This window comes from Physcomitrium patens, chromosome 2, assembly GCF_059467195.1.
Source record: "Physcomitrium patens ecotype Gransden chromosome 2, ASM5946719v1, whole genome shotgun sequence".
NCBI lineage: Eukaryota > Viridiplantae > Streptophyta > Bryopsida > Funariales > Funariaceae > Physcomitrium > Physcomitrium patens.
The window spans coordinates 22,514,608-22,532,038 of NC_143411.1; the positions used below are offsets into that span (position 1 = coordinate 22,514,608).

General features: G+C 40.5%; 3 protein-coding genes across 10 annotated transcripts; 1 reads left to right on the forward strand and 2 right to left on the reverse strand.

The window, feature by feature from the left end:
• Positions 1-666: 666 nt before the first annotated feature.
• On the reverse strand, positions 667-9,236 carry LOC112278992 (dynamin-like protein ARC5). Of its 6 annotated transcripts, none has more exons than XM_024512996.3 (19): positions 9,135-9,236; positions 7,500-8,027; positions 7,166-7,330; positions 6,740-6,862; positions 6,092-6,313; positions 5,690-5,823; positions 5,313-5,405; positions 4,962-5,025; positions 4,695-4,743; positions 4,322-4,404; positions 3,913-4,070; positions 3,683-3,743; positions 3,166-3,228; positions 2,750-2,850; positions 2,265-2,322; positions 1,825-2,154; positions 1,537-1,644; positions 1,344-1,397; positions 667-1,228 (listed from the first exon to the last, which is right to left on the reverse strand). In XM_024512996.3, exons 2-19 carry the CDS (start codon positions 8,010-8,012, stop codon positions 1,097-1,099), a joined length of 2,511 nt encoding a protein of 836 aa, XP_024368764.1. In that variant the 5' UTR covers positions 8,013-8,027; positions 9,135-9,236; the 3' UTR covers positions 667-1,096. The 6 variants fall into 6 exon arrangements, with proteins under 6 accessions (XP_024368764.1, XP_090104467.1, XP_024368760.1 ...); XM_090248341.1 differs by having other exon boundaries at positions 7,500-8,140; positions 9,135-9,223; XM_024512992.3 differs by lacking the exon at positions 9,135-9,236 and adding an exon at positions 8,823-8,960 and having other exon boundaries at positions 6,092-6,319.
• Positions 9,237-11,046: 1,810 nt separating this feature from the next.
• On the reverse strand, positions 11,047-14,304 carry LOC112278917 (uncharacterized). Of its 2 annotated transcripts, XM_024512832.3 has the most exons (4): positions 13,332-14,304; positions 12,758-12,841; positions 11,885-12,376; positions 11,047-11,656 (listed from the first exon to the last, which is right to left on the reverse strand). In XM_024512832.3, exons 1-4 carry the CDS (start codon positions 13,941-13,943, stop codon positions 11,645-11,647), a joined length of 1,200 nt encoding a protein of 399 aa, XP_024368600.1. In that variant the 5' UTR covers positions 13,944-14,304; the 3' UTR covers positions 11,047-11,644. The 2 variants fall into 2 exon arrangements, with proteins under 2 accessions (XP_024368600.1, XP_024368599.1); XM_024512831.3 differs by lacking the exon at positions 11,047-11,656 and having other exon boundaries at positions 11,670-12,376.
• A 187-nt stretch (positions 14,305-14,491) lies between these two features.
• LOC112278918 (uncharacterized) lies at positions 14,492-16,925 on the forward strand. 2 transcript variants are annotated; one of them, XM_024512834.3, is made up of 6 exons: positions 14,492-14,708; positions 15,123-15,324; positions 15,809-15,849; positions 15,967-16,022; positions 16,212-16,269; positions 16,720-16,925. In XM_024512834.3, exons 2-6 carry the CDS (start codon positions 15,142-15,144, stop codon positions 16,799-16,801), a joined length of 420 nt encoding a protein of 139 aa, XP_024368602.1. In that variant the 5' UTR covers positions 14,492-14,708; positions 15,123-15,141; the 3' UTR covers positions 16,802-16,925. The 2 variants fall into 2 exon arrangements, with proteins under 2 accessions (XP_024368602.1, XP_024368601.1); XM_024512833.3 differs by having other exon boundaries at positions 14,492-14,582.
• The last annotated feature ends 506 nt before the right edge of the window (positions 16,926-17,431 follow it).

A 17,431-nucleotide genomic window follows, 5' to 3' on the forward strand; every position in this document is an offset into this window, starting at 1 on the left:
ATGTCACCAGCTATACCTCCTCAACCGAGGAAAAACCCGGACTAGTCAAATTCCACTGATTCACCAGGATTCCTCTAATGGACTCTATATGCAGGATGTGGAGAAGTTAAGTAGATTTAACTAGAAGGGACAGTGAGTTGCAGCCGCAAGTAGCAGCGGTGACCACCAATCCCTATCATCGTAAGTAGAGCGATTTAAGTGGTCCTAGAAGTGTGCATCGGTCGTGAAACATCATCATCATGAAGAGTTCTCATTTTTGTTGTTTTCTGATCCAAGCCTGTTCCCAGTGATGTAGAAGCCCATGGAGTTTTTCTCAACAAAAGCAAGCCTGCTGTCGATGCTCACGAATGGACATCGTGGCTAATGTTTTGAAAAGAGTGATCGGAGAGAATAAGCTTTGGAACTTCGGCTACACAAATGATACGCTGCGAAAAGTGTAATGGAATAGTGCGTGCAGTTGAAAATTGAGGTACAGTTTTGTTGATTTGTCACCTTGACGTTAACCATAATCCAGCGTTTAACATTATAGTGTTTGCAGTTGGGTCAAGTATTCGAGACCCCTGTTTCCTCAACTGGCTTTCTAAGCGAATTGTTGTGCAATCCCTTCATTATCCGATCAATTTAGGCTAGTAAACGTGTTAAAAAGATTATTTTCAAACGCAATCATTTACAACACAAATTTTTATAAATTTTTGTACACATTGAGTACAAATGTGATACATTGAAGTTGCCACAGTCCTGCACACTGTACACTGAGTAATCCTGCAGTAATTTCTATTAGACTTCGTGTGCTGGTGACGCTTCTTCAGCAGACTCCATCTTGAGCAGCAAAGCTCATGCAGAGCTTTAAGAACCAAGCGGTTTCTTTCGGTCTCTCAAGCTTTCTACACGAGACATCTAATAAACCATCTCGTCCAGGAATTACGTAACCATAAAGAACGTAACGAACAATTAACGGAAAAAATTCTTGTATGAAGCCACATTCATATCCTCGTGCAGCTTGTAGAGGGAACATCATGGTGTTCCAGGTGGGGGTGAATTTTAACCCCAAATGCTTGTCGAGAAATAAAAAAAAGAAGTGCAGAATTGGAGAAATTTACAACGACGGATGATTGTCAGGTGTATCGACAGGCAGCTCATCAAAAGTCTCTTGTTGAGGATCTGGCGAAGGATAGGCGCTGCTGAGCTGATGGTGGATATTGATGAACTTTTCATGCAGCTTCTCCACCTTCACGACACAACAAAATCCATTACTCTAAACGACTTTTGTGAAGAATACCATCCTATAGCTAATTGATGAGGGCAAACCAGCATATGATGAGGACTAAAAATAGTGCAAATACCTGTTTCAACTCAAGTGCAAGATCAGCCCTATTCTTCTCCAATGCTCTACGAACCTGAACACAACCAAAGTTCAGTCCCTTGTCAGATAAGTTATGAAAAAGAATGACTCGTACTACGCATCAATAACTAGAAGTAGCCTGTGCTACATAGAAAATAGAGCATGACATGATTTTGAAATTGATTTGTGCACACCTGAGCAACATTGAAGACGTCTGTGTCTTTCTGAAAGGCCGTTTCCAAGGTTTCTCGCAGTACAGTTGGGAATTTGTCCACCATTGGCATAAGAAAATAGCAGTTGAACTGCATATAGCCGTGCATCATACAGTAGTTATGATTAATAAAATGCTAGAAAACTGCTAATAGAGGCAGATTGCAAAGCTGTGTTGGCAAAAGCTTGCTCAACAAGATATTTATAATTAACATAAGCTCACAATGTGAGACACACAATTCTACCGAAGGACAAGATTACACATGACTTACTTTCATCTCTGCAGAAGCAACACAATGGTCACGGATTCCTTCAAATATCTGAGCGACAAGTGCATTTACAATGTCCTCCAATGTCGGGGCCAACTTGCGGTTCCACAAAGTGCTCTCGAGCAGATTCACCAACTTTACATGAGTAGTCTGTGAGGACTCTTGATTTGGCAATGTGACATTATTTTCTGGACGAACTTTACTGTCTTGCTTACAACTGTTACTTGAGTTTGGAGGCGAGAATCCCTCCAACCCAATATTCGTCATTGAGGCTGCAGACTGCTCGTTGGGAGTTGATACTGAACCAAGGAAATGGCGAAGCGCAGAGCGGCCCTGAACAAAGGCTTGTGGTGTTACTGACTGCAAATATTTTAGTCTTCGATGCGGCAATTCAAGTATGTTACACTTTTTTCGGTACAGACTTAACTGTGAAGAACTATTACCTTGTTGTGTAGAGACCACGTGACATATCTTGTCATGCTTCTCAGGTCCTCCATACATCTGAAAAATGAAATCTTATATTTCAGTATGCATAATGACTTGATATTTTATGAACTCCTGAGACTAGGAACATTTCCGATGCACGAAACATGCAAGATGGCAATACACAAAATCCTCATCAAATCCAACCATACGAAACTATTCGGTCTTGTGAGTATAACAGAAACTACAAGACTTGCAAATCCTTTTTCCAAAAATAAACCATCCATACACATACCCAGATTGGGGACGTGGATTTCAGAATCACTGCAGGAATAAGTACCAAGCACTTGGAAAGTGCGACAAGCAAGCAACAGAATCGAACCAAGAACATGTTTATTGGACGTAAGAGAATATTTTAGGTTCTCCAATAGTTAGCCACTTTTTACTTATTCCAAGTACGGTCCGATTTAGGGGTAAACACAGGAATAGCTACGCGCTTACTTACTTCCCAAGACAATCTCGCTCGGTGGAGTCTACAAACGTCTCGAAAGCTGAGGCTATGCGTCTCACAAAAAATGCATCACTGCTTATATAATCTCCATCTCTCTGCACAATCGAACTACAAAAAAAATATGATTACTGGTGCAATAGCGTATTTTGAGCAAATGTTTCAAAATATTTGACATGCTACAAATTAAATATGAACTAAGACCTGCTTGGACTTTATTGCTAAACATAAGATCCTATGATTAGGTTATTCTCAACCACATAGTTAAACAGGTTCAACAATAGAATCATCAGCACAAGACTCCGAAAGGTTTGTAAGAAAAAAGGAAAGATTCATTCTTATAAAAAGAAAGTCATAGCATGAATCCTAAATATCCAAGATGCCACTAGTTGCTGGCAGTCATGACGGCTTGCCTGTAGTAAATGGAATGCAATAGGTAAAGACCTCCTCAAAATGTGCGAGAGGCGAAATCCTAGCTGTAAGACCAGGACGTAGTAGTTGATAGTTAGTACCAGCTTAAGACAAATAGGTGCCATCGCCATACGTTTCTTAGCGTCACCACCACAAGTGATGGTGAAGGGACTCTGCAAGTCTTTACAGCTTAAAATTACTCAAACCTAGTCGACTCGAGCTAGTTCGATCATTCTGTCTTCTCGTGGCTACATGGTCAAAGATTACTTTCCATTAACAGTCAATTAGGTTAACACCCAATTCAACATCTTCAAAGAGGTACGACTCTGCAGTCTTCGTAGATGTGCTGCTACTTTGTTGAAGATCGAAGCTGACGAGATGCTACATACGTACAGAAAGTTCGTGTACCCAGAATCTAAAAGGTAGGATACTGATTCATGATGATGGACTCCAAATCGATTAGAATCAAATGTCATTCGTCTTCCTGTGTCCGATATCAGACACGATACAAGGATGTACCTGATGCAGAAGTGGCTCGAAGACGTCTCTAGCTTTTGAAGTAGCGATAACACATGCCGCTCTGCATTTCGGATTGAATTCAGATTCTCAGTTCAGAATTGTGTATCTAGCAGTTAGCAATTCCAACCAGTCTATGGCAACTAGCAAGCATTCAAACTTTGCAATCTTAACAAAGATACAGGTGTAGCACAAAGATGAAAATGGCAATTATAGAAATTAAGAGACAATACCTAACATAGTTGGTTCCATCGTGAATGTCTTCTACTCCACACGCATTCACAATCTCTTCACGACTAACAGTATGGCACTTCAATTTACCAACGATAAGTCGGAATTCCGCCATAGCCCTGTGATATTGTGCTCCTCCGTACAAGCGCATGGTTGCATTCTGTTCCACAAATATCGATTTAGTCAAATTTATAACTGTTGGATAAGTCTAAGATGCCTAGCAATGGCAATAGTGGTTGTCATAATTGCTTCACCCACGGATGGATACAAGCAGTTTCGCGGTGGACACTGCAGATCACTAATACTTGCAACTGGCATCAAATAGCAGATAGAATAGCTAAGCATCTGATTAGAACAGATCCAATGCAGTTCGTTCAATGTCGCATCCAAATTGATGCAGCAAAGCCTTACTGGCACATGTTTGTGAGGCATCTGCAGCCCATCGGGGCTAACAATTACTCCCCCTTGAAGTCGCTCATCCTGCAGGGACTCTCCTGTAAGATGTGGCCAAAAACTAACATGAGACCTAGAACTGATATGAATGCTTCTAGGATAAACCACCGCAAGAAAAATGTACAATCAAATCTAAGCAAATTTTGTTCGGGCAACCGCAAAGCAATTACCAAGACAAAACGGGAGAAACCTTGAGTAATTCAGGCGGGAAAACGCGGAAAATGAGATTTTTCCATAGATTAATCAGATATAATACCACAAAATCTCATCAGCACAGTTGAGCATGCACTAAACCAAATTTCTTACAACAAAAGCTTAGATTATAACACACCATATTTCTCAGGCGAGGCTACAACTGAACCTCTCAATAAGAGCGACAACTGCTCAAAGAACATACCACGATTTATTAGTTTCACGTTAAGAAAAATTAAGATTATTCAAGTAAAGCGAATTGAAGAGACAAAGCCTTAAAATCACAAAAGCTAAGTCACAATGGTCAAGGTTTTCTTTTTGTTTGGTGGTCATTATTCTAAAACTAAAATATTCACACGCCTTGGCAAAATCATTCGCCTCCTGAAAGAATATACTCTGGTCAGACCTTAGCTAGAAGAGAATCTCTGAAAATCCGTCCTCTTTCTCTTAATCTCGTCTCATTCAGTTCACTGTAAATGCACGCAAACCAGATACAATTCATGTAAGCTTCATGATATTCATTTGTACCAAGAATCCAAGGGAGGTCATTGGATTTCGAGGTGAAATTCCAGAAGTGATTGGCAAAGTAGATAGCATTTCAAGCACAGAGTGCCAAACAGCGACTACATACGGTGAAATTTACCAAACAATGAATTCACGGGAAGAAACGAGGATTCTTCACCCCGGCTGACCTTCAGACGAACTGAGCAGCCTTCATCACAACAATTGAATCAGCAATACTATAAGTAAATCTTACCCAAGATCCTGGGTTGTCTGTTGGAGCTTATTGGTGATTGTGCGCAGTTCTTTGTTCAGTGTTGGAATGATGTTTGGCACACTGTCCAAATATCTGCACTCAGAAGATGCAAAGGTACTCATTAACATCAAACGGGTTGTGCAGGTTGCAAAATATGGGGAAAATTATTTATAAAATAATCAATTGCAATAAAATCATTGAAAAACTACAACAGCGGTTACTTGAAAGACCTTTCAAGCCTAAACTAGCCTCAGAACAACACCAATTTTACAATATAATATGACCTAGAATGTAGTATTGTACGCTCCTTGTTAATTACCATATTCAGCAATTCGAAGTTATCAATACAGAAATTCTGAAAAAGATATCAATATTACCTGCGTTGCAACAGCTCTTCCAGAAACCATCGTAGACGACTGATCCCGACTCTAGAGCATTCTTCTCTAGACAATGGACCATTCAGTTTCTCCTCCAATAGTACCACATCCTGTGCCTCTCTAGCTGCCACTGCCTGCATAATAAGGCCATAAGAATTTTGAAGAAAAAGCATATGACACCCTTCAAGATTCGTTAGTCAGCATTATGATGTGGTTATTCAGAATGACTTAGGAAAATCGATTAAAATTAAATAAAGCGTACTCGGTTGGTAAGACGACCTGAAATGTTTCCTGAAACCATGATGTTTCGAAAATAATTGCACAAGTGATGTTCTCAGTTCTCGTTTAGCTCAGTGATCTTTAGTATTCCAAACCACAGCGAGTACTAGCAGCGGGAGATACCTCTTGAAAGTGAGTATTTGAAGGAAAGACAGAATCCTTGCTGCTACCGACACGACCAGATGGCACAGAAGTGAAAAATGGAGAGCCACCCATTATGTTGCCGTCTAGGAGACAACCGGGAGGCTTGAGAAAGAGTTTCACATCATCAGGACGCGAAAACTGGGGGATTCGAGTGTCCAGCTTCGTTGAAACAAGAATTGTTCTGCTCAACTCTGGATCAGCCTGCAACTACCCATAAGCGAAACCCGGTCAGAGCTTCGCAATTCAAGGTAAATAATTTTCAAATTTTGATACAAATACAGACGTTCTATACAACTAAACACAGGTTGTTTCAAACTCAGTTGAAACTAGACAACCAAGAGCTATTGTGAGATTCAAACCTCAGTACACTTGTTCAAGAAGCACTAGACAACTCGCTGTACCGGAATTGTTGCGGACGAAACGTATTCACAGACGGCATTTTCGTCTGTGAATACCTATCTATAATAAATTGAAAAAGCTACTGAAACGGTTATTCGAATACAATTGAAATTTGGATTTTTAATATACTCGGTAACTATGCTTGCAATCACCGAGATGCATAAATAAAAAATCCCAGAATCAAAATGTGGGTCTACATGATTTAGAAGCACGAACTTAGTTGTGCACCTGCATGACTATTCTTCGGGTAGTCGCATTGCTCCAGTCGCTAGAATCTTCTAAACAGAGAATAATGAACTCCTTTCGTTGCATCTTCAATAAGACAATTGCCTCCACGGCACCCCCTTGAGACTGTACATTCCTCATCACATGGAAAAAGTTAAAAGAGGCTCAAAAGTCTGTACTTACACAAAAAGCTTACAGATAAAAACATTAACCTTGGAAGTTGAGGAACATGCAGCTCGTCATTGAGAAAATTGGAAACAAAAGCATACTAGAAGACTGAGAATGGTAAGAAAGGGCAACGCTCTACCTCTCGCACTGTGCTTTCAACTTCAGAAACATCAAGCATACAAAAACACAATTATCATCAAAAAAACCACAACAACCTCCGATGTCTACTACGCGGCATGTACGCCAAGTTTACGTGCAGACCTGCAGGGTTTCATTCTTTAGGCCAGGTGCAGCTGAAATTAAGCCTGGAGTGTCAATGATTGTAAGATTGGGGCAGAACTTGTACTCAATCTTCAATATAATTTCCTTCGCCGAAAACTGACACGTTTCTCCCTCCAGTCGCTTATTTTCGGATTCAATGTAAGCCTGTGAACATAAATACAAATCATTAAGAGCACGTTAGAAAACAACGGAGTTGCTCCAGGTATCAGGGAATGTGGGTCGTAGAAAAATCGTATTCAAATGTTTAAAGGAAGTCAAGAAGCATAAATACAGAACAGCAGCGAAGAGAGAGAAGTGAAAGCGCGAACAGAACCTGAATCTCATCAAGACTCTGCTCCTTCTCGCGGTGCGGCTGATCCTCAGAAACTAAGAAACATCTGGGCTGTGCGCAATCGGCATTGTACTTCATATGCATCGTGATGGGTCTGCGTGTCTTAGTGCCCCCGCCCACATGATTGAACTGGAATCCCATCAAAGCTTCGACCAGGGCACTCTTGCCATCCGTCTGATGTCCAACCACAAGAATGGCTGGCGCGTCGAAGGGCTTGTGAAACTCCTCAGCCAAGCTATGAAGCTCATTGTAAGCCTCATACAACTTCTCATTCCCAGCAATCGTGAAGTGAATAGAGCCAGAGCCATCACAGCAATCCCTTGGCCTATCTCTGATGCACTTCAAATTTTCCAGCCAATATGAAGAAGGACCGCGAGAGCCGGGTCGGTCTGGAGGTTTGGGCAGCCGAAGTTCAGGATTAGAAGACAGTGCATAAGAAGCTACTATGTTGGACGACACAGGAGTGGGCAACATGTGAGCAGGAGGGCGGAGCATTATATCCGTGTGGGTCTGTAGCACAGAACCGCGTGAGTCTTCTTTGAGAGAGAGCGCAGTGATTTGTGCATTACGAAGAGGAGGAGGAATTGCGTTCACACGAGACACAATCCATTTTGTGGCATCCCCTGCTTTCAATTCTTGCCCACGTTGATTTGAGGAAGTCATGACAAAAAATTAATCTTCCACAAGGAAAATCACGAGCATATGGATATAACTGCTGGCGAAGGTCATGCGGCAAACTAATAGTAAAGAAGGATTTTCGACAAGTTCTGTTAAGATCTCCAAAAACTCAAGCATACTATCATTGCAAAGTTATCCAAAACTGATCGAGATATAACCCCAATCAGCTAAAAAAATCCGCAAGAATCAGAAGATAAATAGCCCAATTGCACATCAAACGATTCAGATCCTGCGACCAAGAATGCATGGATTCCTCTGCAATCCACGCAGTTGATCAGGTCACCAGAATAAACACATACAAATTCTCAGCGCCCTCATCAGCATTCCAAAATTCTTTGTCAAGGATATGCTGATTCCAGTTACTCGTGCACAGCTGCAGACCTCTGGACGTGCACAATGCTACAAAGACCCAAAAAGATTCCCCGTACATCCACTGAGCTGCCAACCCTGCTGACTGTCGACTCCTAATTCCACCCTAAAATCAAAACGAACTCCACCCGAACTCGAAACCCAACTGCTCAGCACAGACGCATTCTAATTCCAACATCCCACCATCAACCACCACAATGCACACACTAAGTACCGGAGACAAGAATGCGTCCAAAAAGGACGAAAACTGACTCGTACCATCATCATATTGCAGAGCTGGGCGGAGACGGAAATCGTTGCTTGGAAGCTAAGCCTCAAGAATGCCAGATCTGACGAAATTCAAATGGCAACAGCGCAACCGCAGTACGCATGCTCCCCACATCCTTACATGCATCCGACGTAGCCAGACAGCGGCACGCAATTATGAAAGGGAGCAGGAGGGAGGTAGTGGGAATGTGGACGTGACTCCGCACAAGTGCCCTTTGCAACCAACATCTATCTATGCACACACGCAACGCATTAACACTAATTCTCGTGAGACTTCGCAGCGTGAGTGAATTGGACACTTGCCTGATTGCAAGTTGCGCCGGAATGGGTTGGCACGAGCCGGAGAAGGCGATTGGATTTGCACTGTTTTCCCAAATTTCTTCTCCTTCTTTGTTTGTTTGTTTGTTTGCTTGCTTAATTGCTTGCTTGGCTGCCTACTTGCGAAAGGAGAACCTCTCTCACACCACGCCACGTCTCTACCGTGCGATCAGTCCTTCCATCTAACGGCCGCAAGAGCTCCTTGGAATTCGGCTTCGGTTCCGATACATGAATGTCATTCATCGTGTTCGTGCTTGACTGACGTCGACGTCATTCGTTCACTCATGTTATGGGATGTACACGTTGACGTATATCTTGTAGCTTTTAAACATCATGGGTATATTAAAAAATGTATGTACTCTTTTAAAATAATACTACTATTTCAGATAAAAAAATAAAAAATAAAATGTAATTTATTCAATTTTTCAAAAAATTCAAAAATAAAAGGAGGAAGAAATACATATTCAAAATAATATATTTTATTTTAGCAACAAAAGTTTTAAAAACCACATTATCATTAATATTGGTTTATCTTTTTTAATATCAAATTAAACAATAAACAGTGTGTACATTATCATTTTATTACTATTTTTATGTATGAAATAATTTATGAGTTATTTTGAAAATTAAAAAATATTAATTTATATGATTATAGTTTAAGCTCTTACAAAACCCTTAAACATTCTTATTATGAAGTTTTTAAAATATAATTAATAGTTCAATTAATTCCACTAAAACATGTGAAAGCAATACAATTCTAATATGTTATAGTAATTCTTTACAATTATAACACAATTATATTTTAACTTTAATTGTTAAAATAACATATCTCAAACACAATTATATTTTCACTTTAATTTCCACTCTAAATAAAATTTGTAATGAAGATTTTAAGTTAGAAGCAACAAATAATAATCTTTACTATTTATGGTACTATTTTGAACTTATTATATTAATATAAAAAATTGATACATTTATTGGGGTTTTTACTAAATTGACTGGGTTTTGGTCACAGTATCTTATTGTGTTCCACATTATTTTAACACATAATCTTTATGTATTAAAGAAGAACAAAAATATGTTCATATTTATTATTGATATGTGTTAAAAACTAGTTAAAGTGTTAAAACTAAGTTGATATGCCACATTCATAGATTGATGTGTTAAAATTATATGTACACATATCAATTTATTTATTTATTATTATTTTTTTTAAAAGTGTTAAAACTATATGGTACACAATAAGATATTGTGACCAAAACACAATCAATTTAGTAAAAACTTAAATTAACATATCAATTCCCATTAATATATTGGAAAAACTTTTAAAATTATATTTAATTATTTTATTTTATTTTTTTTGTAAACGTCGCTAATTCATACAATTATATATGGGTTAAAAAGGTATTAGTGTATAGTTTCTTAATGTTATAATACAAAAACCAACAATTCCACAAAACAAGTACCCAACTCACACTTTGACCATATTACTTCATCCATCTGTTATCCATACATGTCTACAATCATACATGTTGGATAATTGTATCAAATTTCATCAAATTTCATGAGTAGCTCACTAATGAATAAACAATTGTTGGGAACAATTGTTGGGAACCTCTAAAATATTGTTAACTAACTATTAGCAGTCCGTAAAATGTTGGTAGGAGAGGTGCAGGATTAAGGGTTAAAGTTCTTTTTAAAAATTACTAAATTATTTAGGCACTTATACAAGGTTTATGAAAGGGTGATGGTCGAAGGAGCTATAGGATTATCTGATCATCCAGTACAAGGTACCAGTTGAGTACCTATTCCGCTACGGCAAAAAACCAGAGCCAATTTCAAAGTTCACAATGAGCAATTACAAGTAGCTCACTCACTGATGGTTGATACTGGTCAATTTTGGAGGTATCAACAATTGTTGGTTATAACCCACAGTTCCAACTCAATTATTCTCGTGTTGCATCAAAAATAGGAAGTATTTTTGCAAGGACAAATATCAAATAGGTTAGGCATTGGCGAACTGGATCTCACTGCCACCTACAAGTTTCCATGTGACCAAATAACAAGGTAGCAAAGCATCATTGGTTTGCTGACTTGTTTCAATGTAAACCACCACAACCGAGGCACAGGTCACCACTTTTGCATAGTTTGAAATGAATTCTGACATAGTGGAGAAACTTTGAAGATGAGTTTTGTACCAGTTAAGGGATAAAATATAGGTGGTGACAGTTAGCTTTTCGTCACCTGCAGATCCAAAACTACTTGCCATGCTCTTAACATATTATTACGTTGCAGCTCCTCGCAGATTAGACGGTTTGTATCCATCATCCTGCATCACTTTGGATCACTGCATATAGCAAATGGTGGATCGAAGTGCTGGAGCAGGACATGATCCATGATTTGCAGCGGGAAACAAACACGTAGAAAGTGTTGGCACATCAAATAGCTTTAGCTGAGAGAATTCAGGAGAATACCGATGCTCCAGAGAAGAAACTCTACACAGAAACCTGCATAGACAGATTTATGCTGATTGATCACATGCCAAACCGTGTTCAAAGAGTTTCTTATCTTAATAGGTCTAAGAACACAAAACCGTTCCATAAGCTATGCAGGAGCATGGATGCCAGCAAGTTTCGTGACCTGACAAACACTATGCCCATTACCAATCCTAGAAATGTGAGAGGGAGCATGCGCTGAAGACTGAAATGCGCCAGAGCAAAGGCTATGGCACTTACAATGACAGAGCCCCATACAGGTAAATACCGGGTGAGTGATGGCAGAAGGAAGCCTCGGAACATGACCTCTTCCCATATAGGTGCACAAACTGAGACTACTACTGCATACAAGAGCGTCGCAACTGGGTCCCTTGCCATGATAGATTGCTCCACGTGTGACGAGTTGAAGGGCGCTGGGAACGGTAGAATGTCGAGGTTGAGCTGCGAGAGACGATTTACGAGGGGAAACATTAGGCAGCCAAGGCACGCTTCAACGTACCATGTGCCCCGCCAAGAAACAGGAAACCACTCATTTGGAAGAGGATGAAACCGTGTGAGGCATTTGTAGAGAATACCCAATCCCACCGTTCCTTCGGCTATGTCAGTGACGAGGCTGTAGAGTGCTTGTCCCCTGTACGTCAAGCTCTGCTTGCTGAAGCCTGCAGCTTGAGCAGCTATGGGAATGATCCAAGAGCCTACCAACCAGAATGCTGCAAACCACAAGAACATGACCTGTAAAAGACACCTTGAAGCTGGTAAGATTCCTGATGCGTGTGGCATATGGAGGAATGCAAGAAGCGGCATTCTTGCATCCACTATTGAGGCACTGACAAAGACGCCTACTTCGGCAAACATTAATGTGCAAATCAAATCACCAGTGCCATACATTTGACTACCAGATATTTGCGAGGAGCTGCAACTTCCACAAACATCTTGAATATGGAAACGGTGAAGATAAACGGGTGCAGTTCGTGCTTAGACGTTGCGACTTATCAATGCTAGTCTCTTTCGAGGAAAATCATGAACATTGAACTATCACTTGAAAAGATTATCATGTTCCGAATTTTAAGCAGGAGAAACAGCTTTGATAGACGACAATAAAGTGATGTGTACCTGAAAGATTGTTTGACCCGTCCAGGGAACTGTCCAAGGTTTTTCATCATGGGAAAGCCCAAAAATCACCCTCGCCCAGTCAACCTGGTACAGGATGCAAACATCAGTTTCTTGCCTTTACCGACCAAACACCAACACAATTCGTCCGGCTGCTCCAGAACACAGGCAGCAATATAAAAAAACACAGGTGGTACATGAGACAGCAACATAATTGCGTCAATCATCATATAAAGATGGATATTTACTCAAAGCAAATGAATATATAAACACATGACTCCTTTAGCAGCCTTTCTAGGATAAACCTCCAGGCTACGAAAGATAAGTAAACCAGAGCTTGAAGCCCAACACACAATGAGTGTGCACAAACCTTAAAGGTGGAAATTTTGAGTTACTATCAGCTCAGTAGGGCTACTGAGCTGCACAACATTCATGATCGATCTTAAAGAAACCCAGAAACTGAATATCGCAACAAATTCACCGCCTGGTCATATTGAATTAGGGTTTAAAGTACCAAAATGGAGTTCAAGCAGTTAGTAGCAAAGAGAAGCAGGAAAGAGTGGAGGATAAACCTTGCCTTCCAGAGTCTTAGCACCCACGATGAAATGGTAGGTTGGGAAGGCGGCAGCGATTCCGTGGTATTACCCTCATTATCCTGCTCCTCAATGCAAGGATCGGCGTCTTCATCGTCGGACGGTGAGTGCCCAAGCGCAGCACTCCTTGCCCTAAGAGCTGGCTCACGCTGGTGGCATAATATGAGTGTGTCACGAAATATTCTACTCTCTCCTACTATACTTTGATTCGGAAATCCAGCGATTTCTTGATTGGAGGACTCAGAATTGACTGCAAACCTGTGTCCAGTTAACCATCTTCTGCAACAGGAATTTGAAAACGCTGTGCAATCGAATCTTCGACAAACACTGGCAGTCCTAACCCTACCGAGACCGGTATTCAAGACCAGCATAGTCTTTTCTGGAGATGAATTGAATGGCCTTCTTTTCGACGAACTTTGAACCGACTTAAAATTCTGTGCAGAAAACGAATCTCTATTCTCAAGCCGAAGGAAAGAATCAGAATAATGGCAGCAAGAGACTCTGCTCAATGAAGTCACTGGTCTGCTCCTGGAGTTGATTAGCTCTTGCCGCTCTGATGTGATTCTCGGAGGCTGCTGTTTCAGAAGAGTATCCATTGCTTCAAGCCTTCAATTACCAACAAACCTGCAGAATGTTACCAACCAAAGATAATTGCTGTTGAGAAACCCAACACTCTTCGGTTGACTCAATGCCCCATCCCATCTTCTGTCGGAGCATCGCCAGATCAAGGAGAAGATGACACATGAAATGTGCATTCAAAAAAGCACTGTAACCAGCAGATGCAGCGATAAGAGACTCAGTTGAGTGATCAGTCCTTTATATTCCGTCCGACTATGGCAAGCAAACTAAGTTAATTGGTGAGTGACGAAGCCGCGACGTGAGAAAGTATACGCTTGCGACATATTCTAAAATTCAGTTTCTTATCATGTTTCGCCAATCTGACGACTATTCTGTAGACAGCCCCATGCCTTTAAGCTTACATAACCTAGTCCACAAACATTTCGTACATTTTCACCTTCTCCATCCACATGGCATCCAACATGAACATCTTCGCTGATTTTGGATGAAAGTATATATCCTTTGTGGGACCTAGTTGTTGCGGAACAACGACACAGACGCCGGTTAGTGCCCCACCAGTGTTAGCGCAGCTCGAGATTGGTTATGTCGCTTTGCTACATTGGATCAGCGAGATTTCTTTGTTGCTCTTCCGGCAGGCTATTCAGGATTCTAAACTGGTAAGTGAGGTTTATGTGTACCTCGAACAGTGTTCATACCGAGCTTGCTCGTTTTCTGAATCCTTGAGGTCTTCTCTGTCCCTCATTGGCGTAGGAATTTCTGGCGAACCCAAATTTACAATTGAGGTTGGAGTCTCTTGTTGGCATGTTCAGGAGATCTAAATAGTATTTCCAATTTTCTCTAAGATTATGTTTTCTAGACGAGCCATGTTGTCAAATGAATTAACTCATTCTGGCTCATTCGACGAATATCTCTCTCAAGCACATCTCCGATTGAATTGATTTATAATTTCACTGGCTGGCACTACATTGTTTGTCACACTCGGTTCCCCCCAGGGAAACTTGGGATACTTGGAATGAGTCACATTTCCATCGTGAAGAATTCACATCCTATGAATGGGGTTTATTGATTTTGCAGTTTAGAGCGCGTGTAAATCGTAGCTGCCAGTGGTGCTGTATTTCTAGATTCTAGGGTTACGCTGTTTGGTGCCTTTGTTTCGAGAGAACTGTTAACGTTTGGCTGTTCTCTGTTTGCTCCAGATTAAACGATTCATTGAAGATGAGCGCGATGGCTGCTCGGGTTCAAAGTTCTTGCAAAATGCTGCCATGCATGTCTCGGCTGCACTCAATTTACCTCTCAAGTCGAAGAGTAACGTTTACAGCGTGCTCAGCTTCCAAAGTGGATCCCCCAAATGTTTCCGTTCTTTGTGAGAAGGCGCGTTTGACGCTTACTGCTGAGGAGGTGAAGTATTTTAATCTCTCCACAAAATAATCTGCTTTCTCTTTTAAGTCAAAGTGTTGTGAAACAAACCTCACTGGGTAGCAACTTCTTTTCATGTGCCTGCACTCCCAAGTTGTAAAACATATTTAGATGCATCTACCAGTATCTCTTACTCACAACCAGGATTCATGTCCTTCAAGGTAAAGTGAGCAGTTAAATATTCTGCCCTGATTTGGAAGCATGTGAAGAATTCACGCCGCGTCGCTTTCTTTTCCCCCCAGATGTTGTATGTTTCCAAGATCATGGCTTAACTATTATTTAACTCAAATCCCAAGTCCTCAAGGGTTTTTCCATTTTCAGAGGCTTTGCTTGAAAACTACTATTGCTGGTCATGTTCCTAAATTTATAGTGTCCATTATCTTCCGATAACCAACTCTATTCCTCATGATCACTTTGGAATTTATCATGTAGAAGCTCATCGACACTAATGTTTCTCCGTAAACAGGTCAAGGATTTTGAGCCTCAAATTGGGCGTATTGTTGATTGGTAAGTATTGCTGGTCTGAATCGGTTCTTGTGAATTTCACACAGGAGTTTTCAATTATAATTATGATACTTAGCACAGGTAATCCGCCATTTACCGGACTTTCGGCCGTATGAACAGGTTCGCTCAACTCCAAGACATAGACTTGGACAATGTTCCACCCGCTATCCGAGTTGGTATTCAATCTGCAGCTCTTTCTCCCTTTTATTCATGTTGGCGCATCTTAACTACAACATATCCCAAGCTCAGACACAGAAAGTCCTGATAAGCAATTGAGCTAGAACTTGTAGGATATTTATTATGCTCCACTAATATCCCTGCATCTGTTTTGGCTTATATGTTGAAGTGTTTCTGTACTTGTATAGGAGAGATTGACCCAACAAAGACTCTTAGGCCGGACATGGCCCAGTTATTTCCTGATAGGTATTGTCTACTTTCACACCCCTTGTTTTATTTCCATTGCATTCTTCCATGCTTTTGTTAGAAGTCGGATGTTCAAATTTGATAACTCTAGTCAGAGTGTGTGTAGTCCGGCTTGAAAATAATTTCCAGGTTCTATCTCTGATTTTTGGACTTTGCATCGGAGCAAGGAGTCTATGGTATATGTGTGTGTATATGTATCTATATATCTATATATATAAATACACTCACGCACACATGCACACACTCTATTTAGATTCATTTCCTCAATTATTTACACAGAAGCAAGCTAGAATGTTTTGCGCAGATTCAGTAAATGGTCTTGAAAATGATACTGTATTCCTCATTGGTTGCCTGAAGGGTTTTTCCAGAATGCTGTTGGAATGGCTCGGCGAGCTCTTCTGTCCTTTAATGATGCACTAGGTTAACATTGGTTTACATTGCTTTGTGTAGAGAGGCCATGCTAGCATCTGCTCCTGACCGAGATGGACCTTTTCTCAAAGTCCCCAAAATCATGAAAGAAAATCAGGAGTGACATTAGTACCAAGTGTTGCTCGACACATATGCTACTCACATACAAAAATTTCACCACCTTAGGACAAGTTAGTGAAAATGCTGATCTTATGGATTTATCTGTAATCTGAGAACCAGTTGATTTCTCTGTTTTGCAATCTGTGGTTCTTTGTACATGGTAGCAGGGCTTTTGGAAGCTGTAGTGACTTGACGGCTTGCATTCATTGATCAGCTCGAGTAAAATGTCGTGTTGCAGATTGCGTCAAGGAAGAATATTATCCTCAAGTCTTTCACCCAGTGCACATGCTCGTTTTTTCCCCAAATTTGTATTTTGAAGAAACAAACATCATCTAATTTCTTAGACTTAAGGCAGACATGATATCGGAAGACAATCCAGCTTACACTTGACATAAACACAGCTTAACTGAACAATTATATGCCGTTAAAGAGCAACAGCAACATGGATGGATAAGAATTCTTTCGAAAGTATCTTCACATGACGTTGGGTTAAATATAGTTAACCCAACATTTTAACATGAGAATGCAGAACAAGAAAAAAATCTGGGTTAAGAATGATGTGTAGATTATGGTACTATTTTAAGGAATATTGATTGGACGACCTTATGGTCATTTCTTAATGTTACTAGTAGTA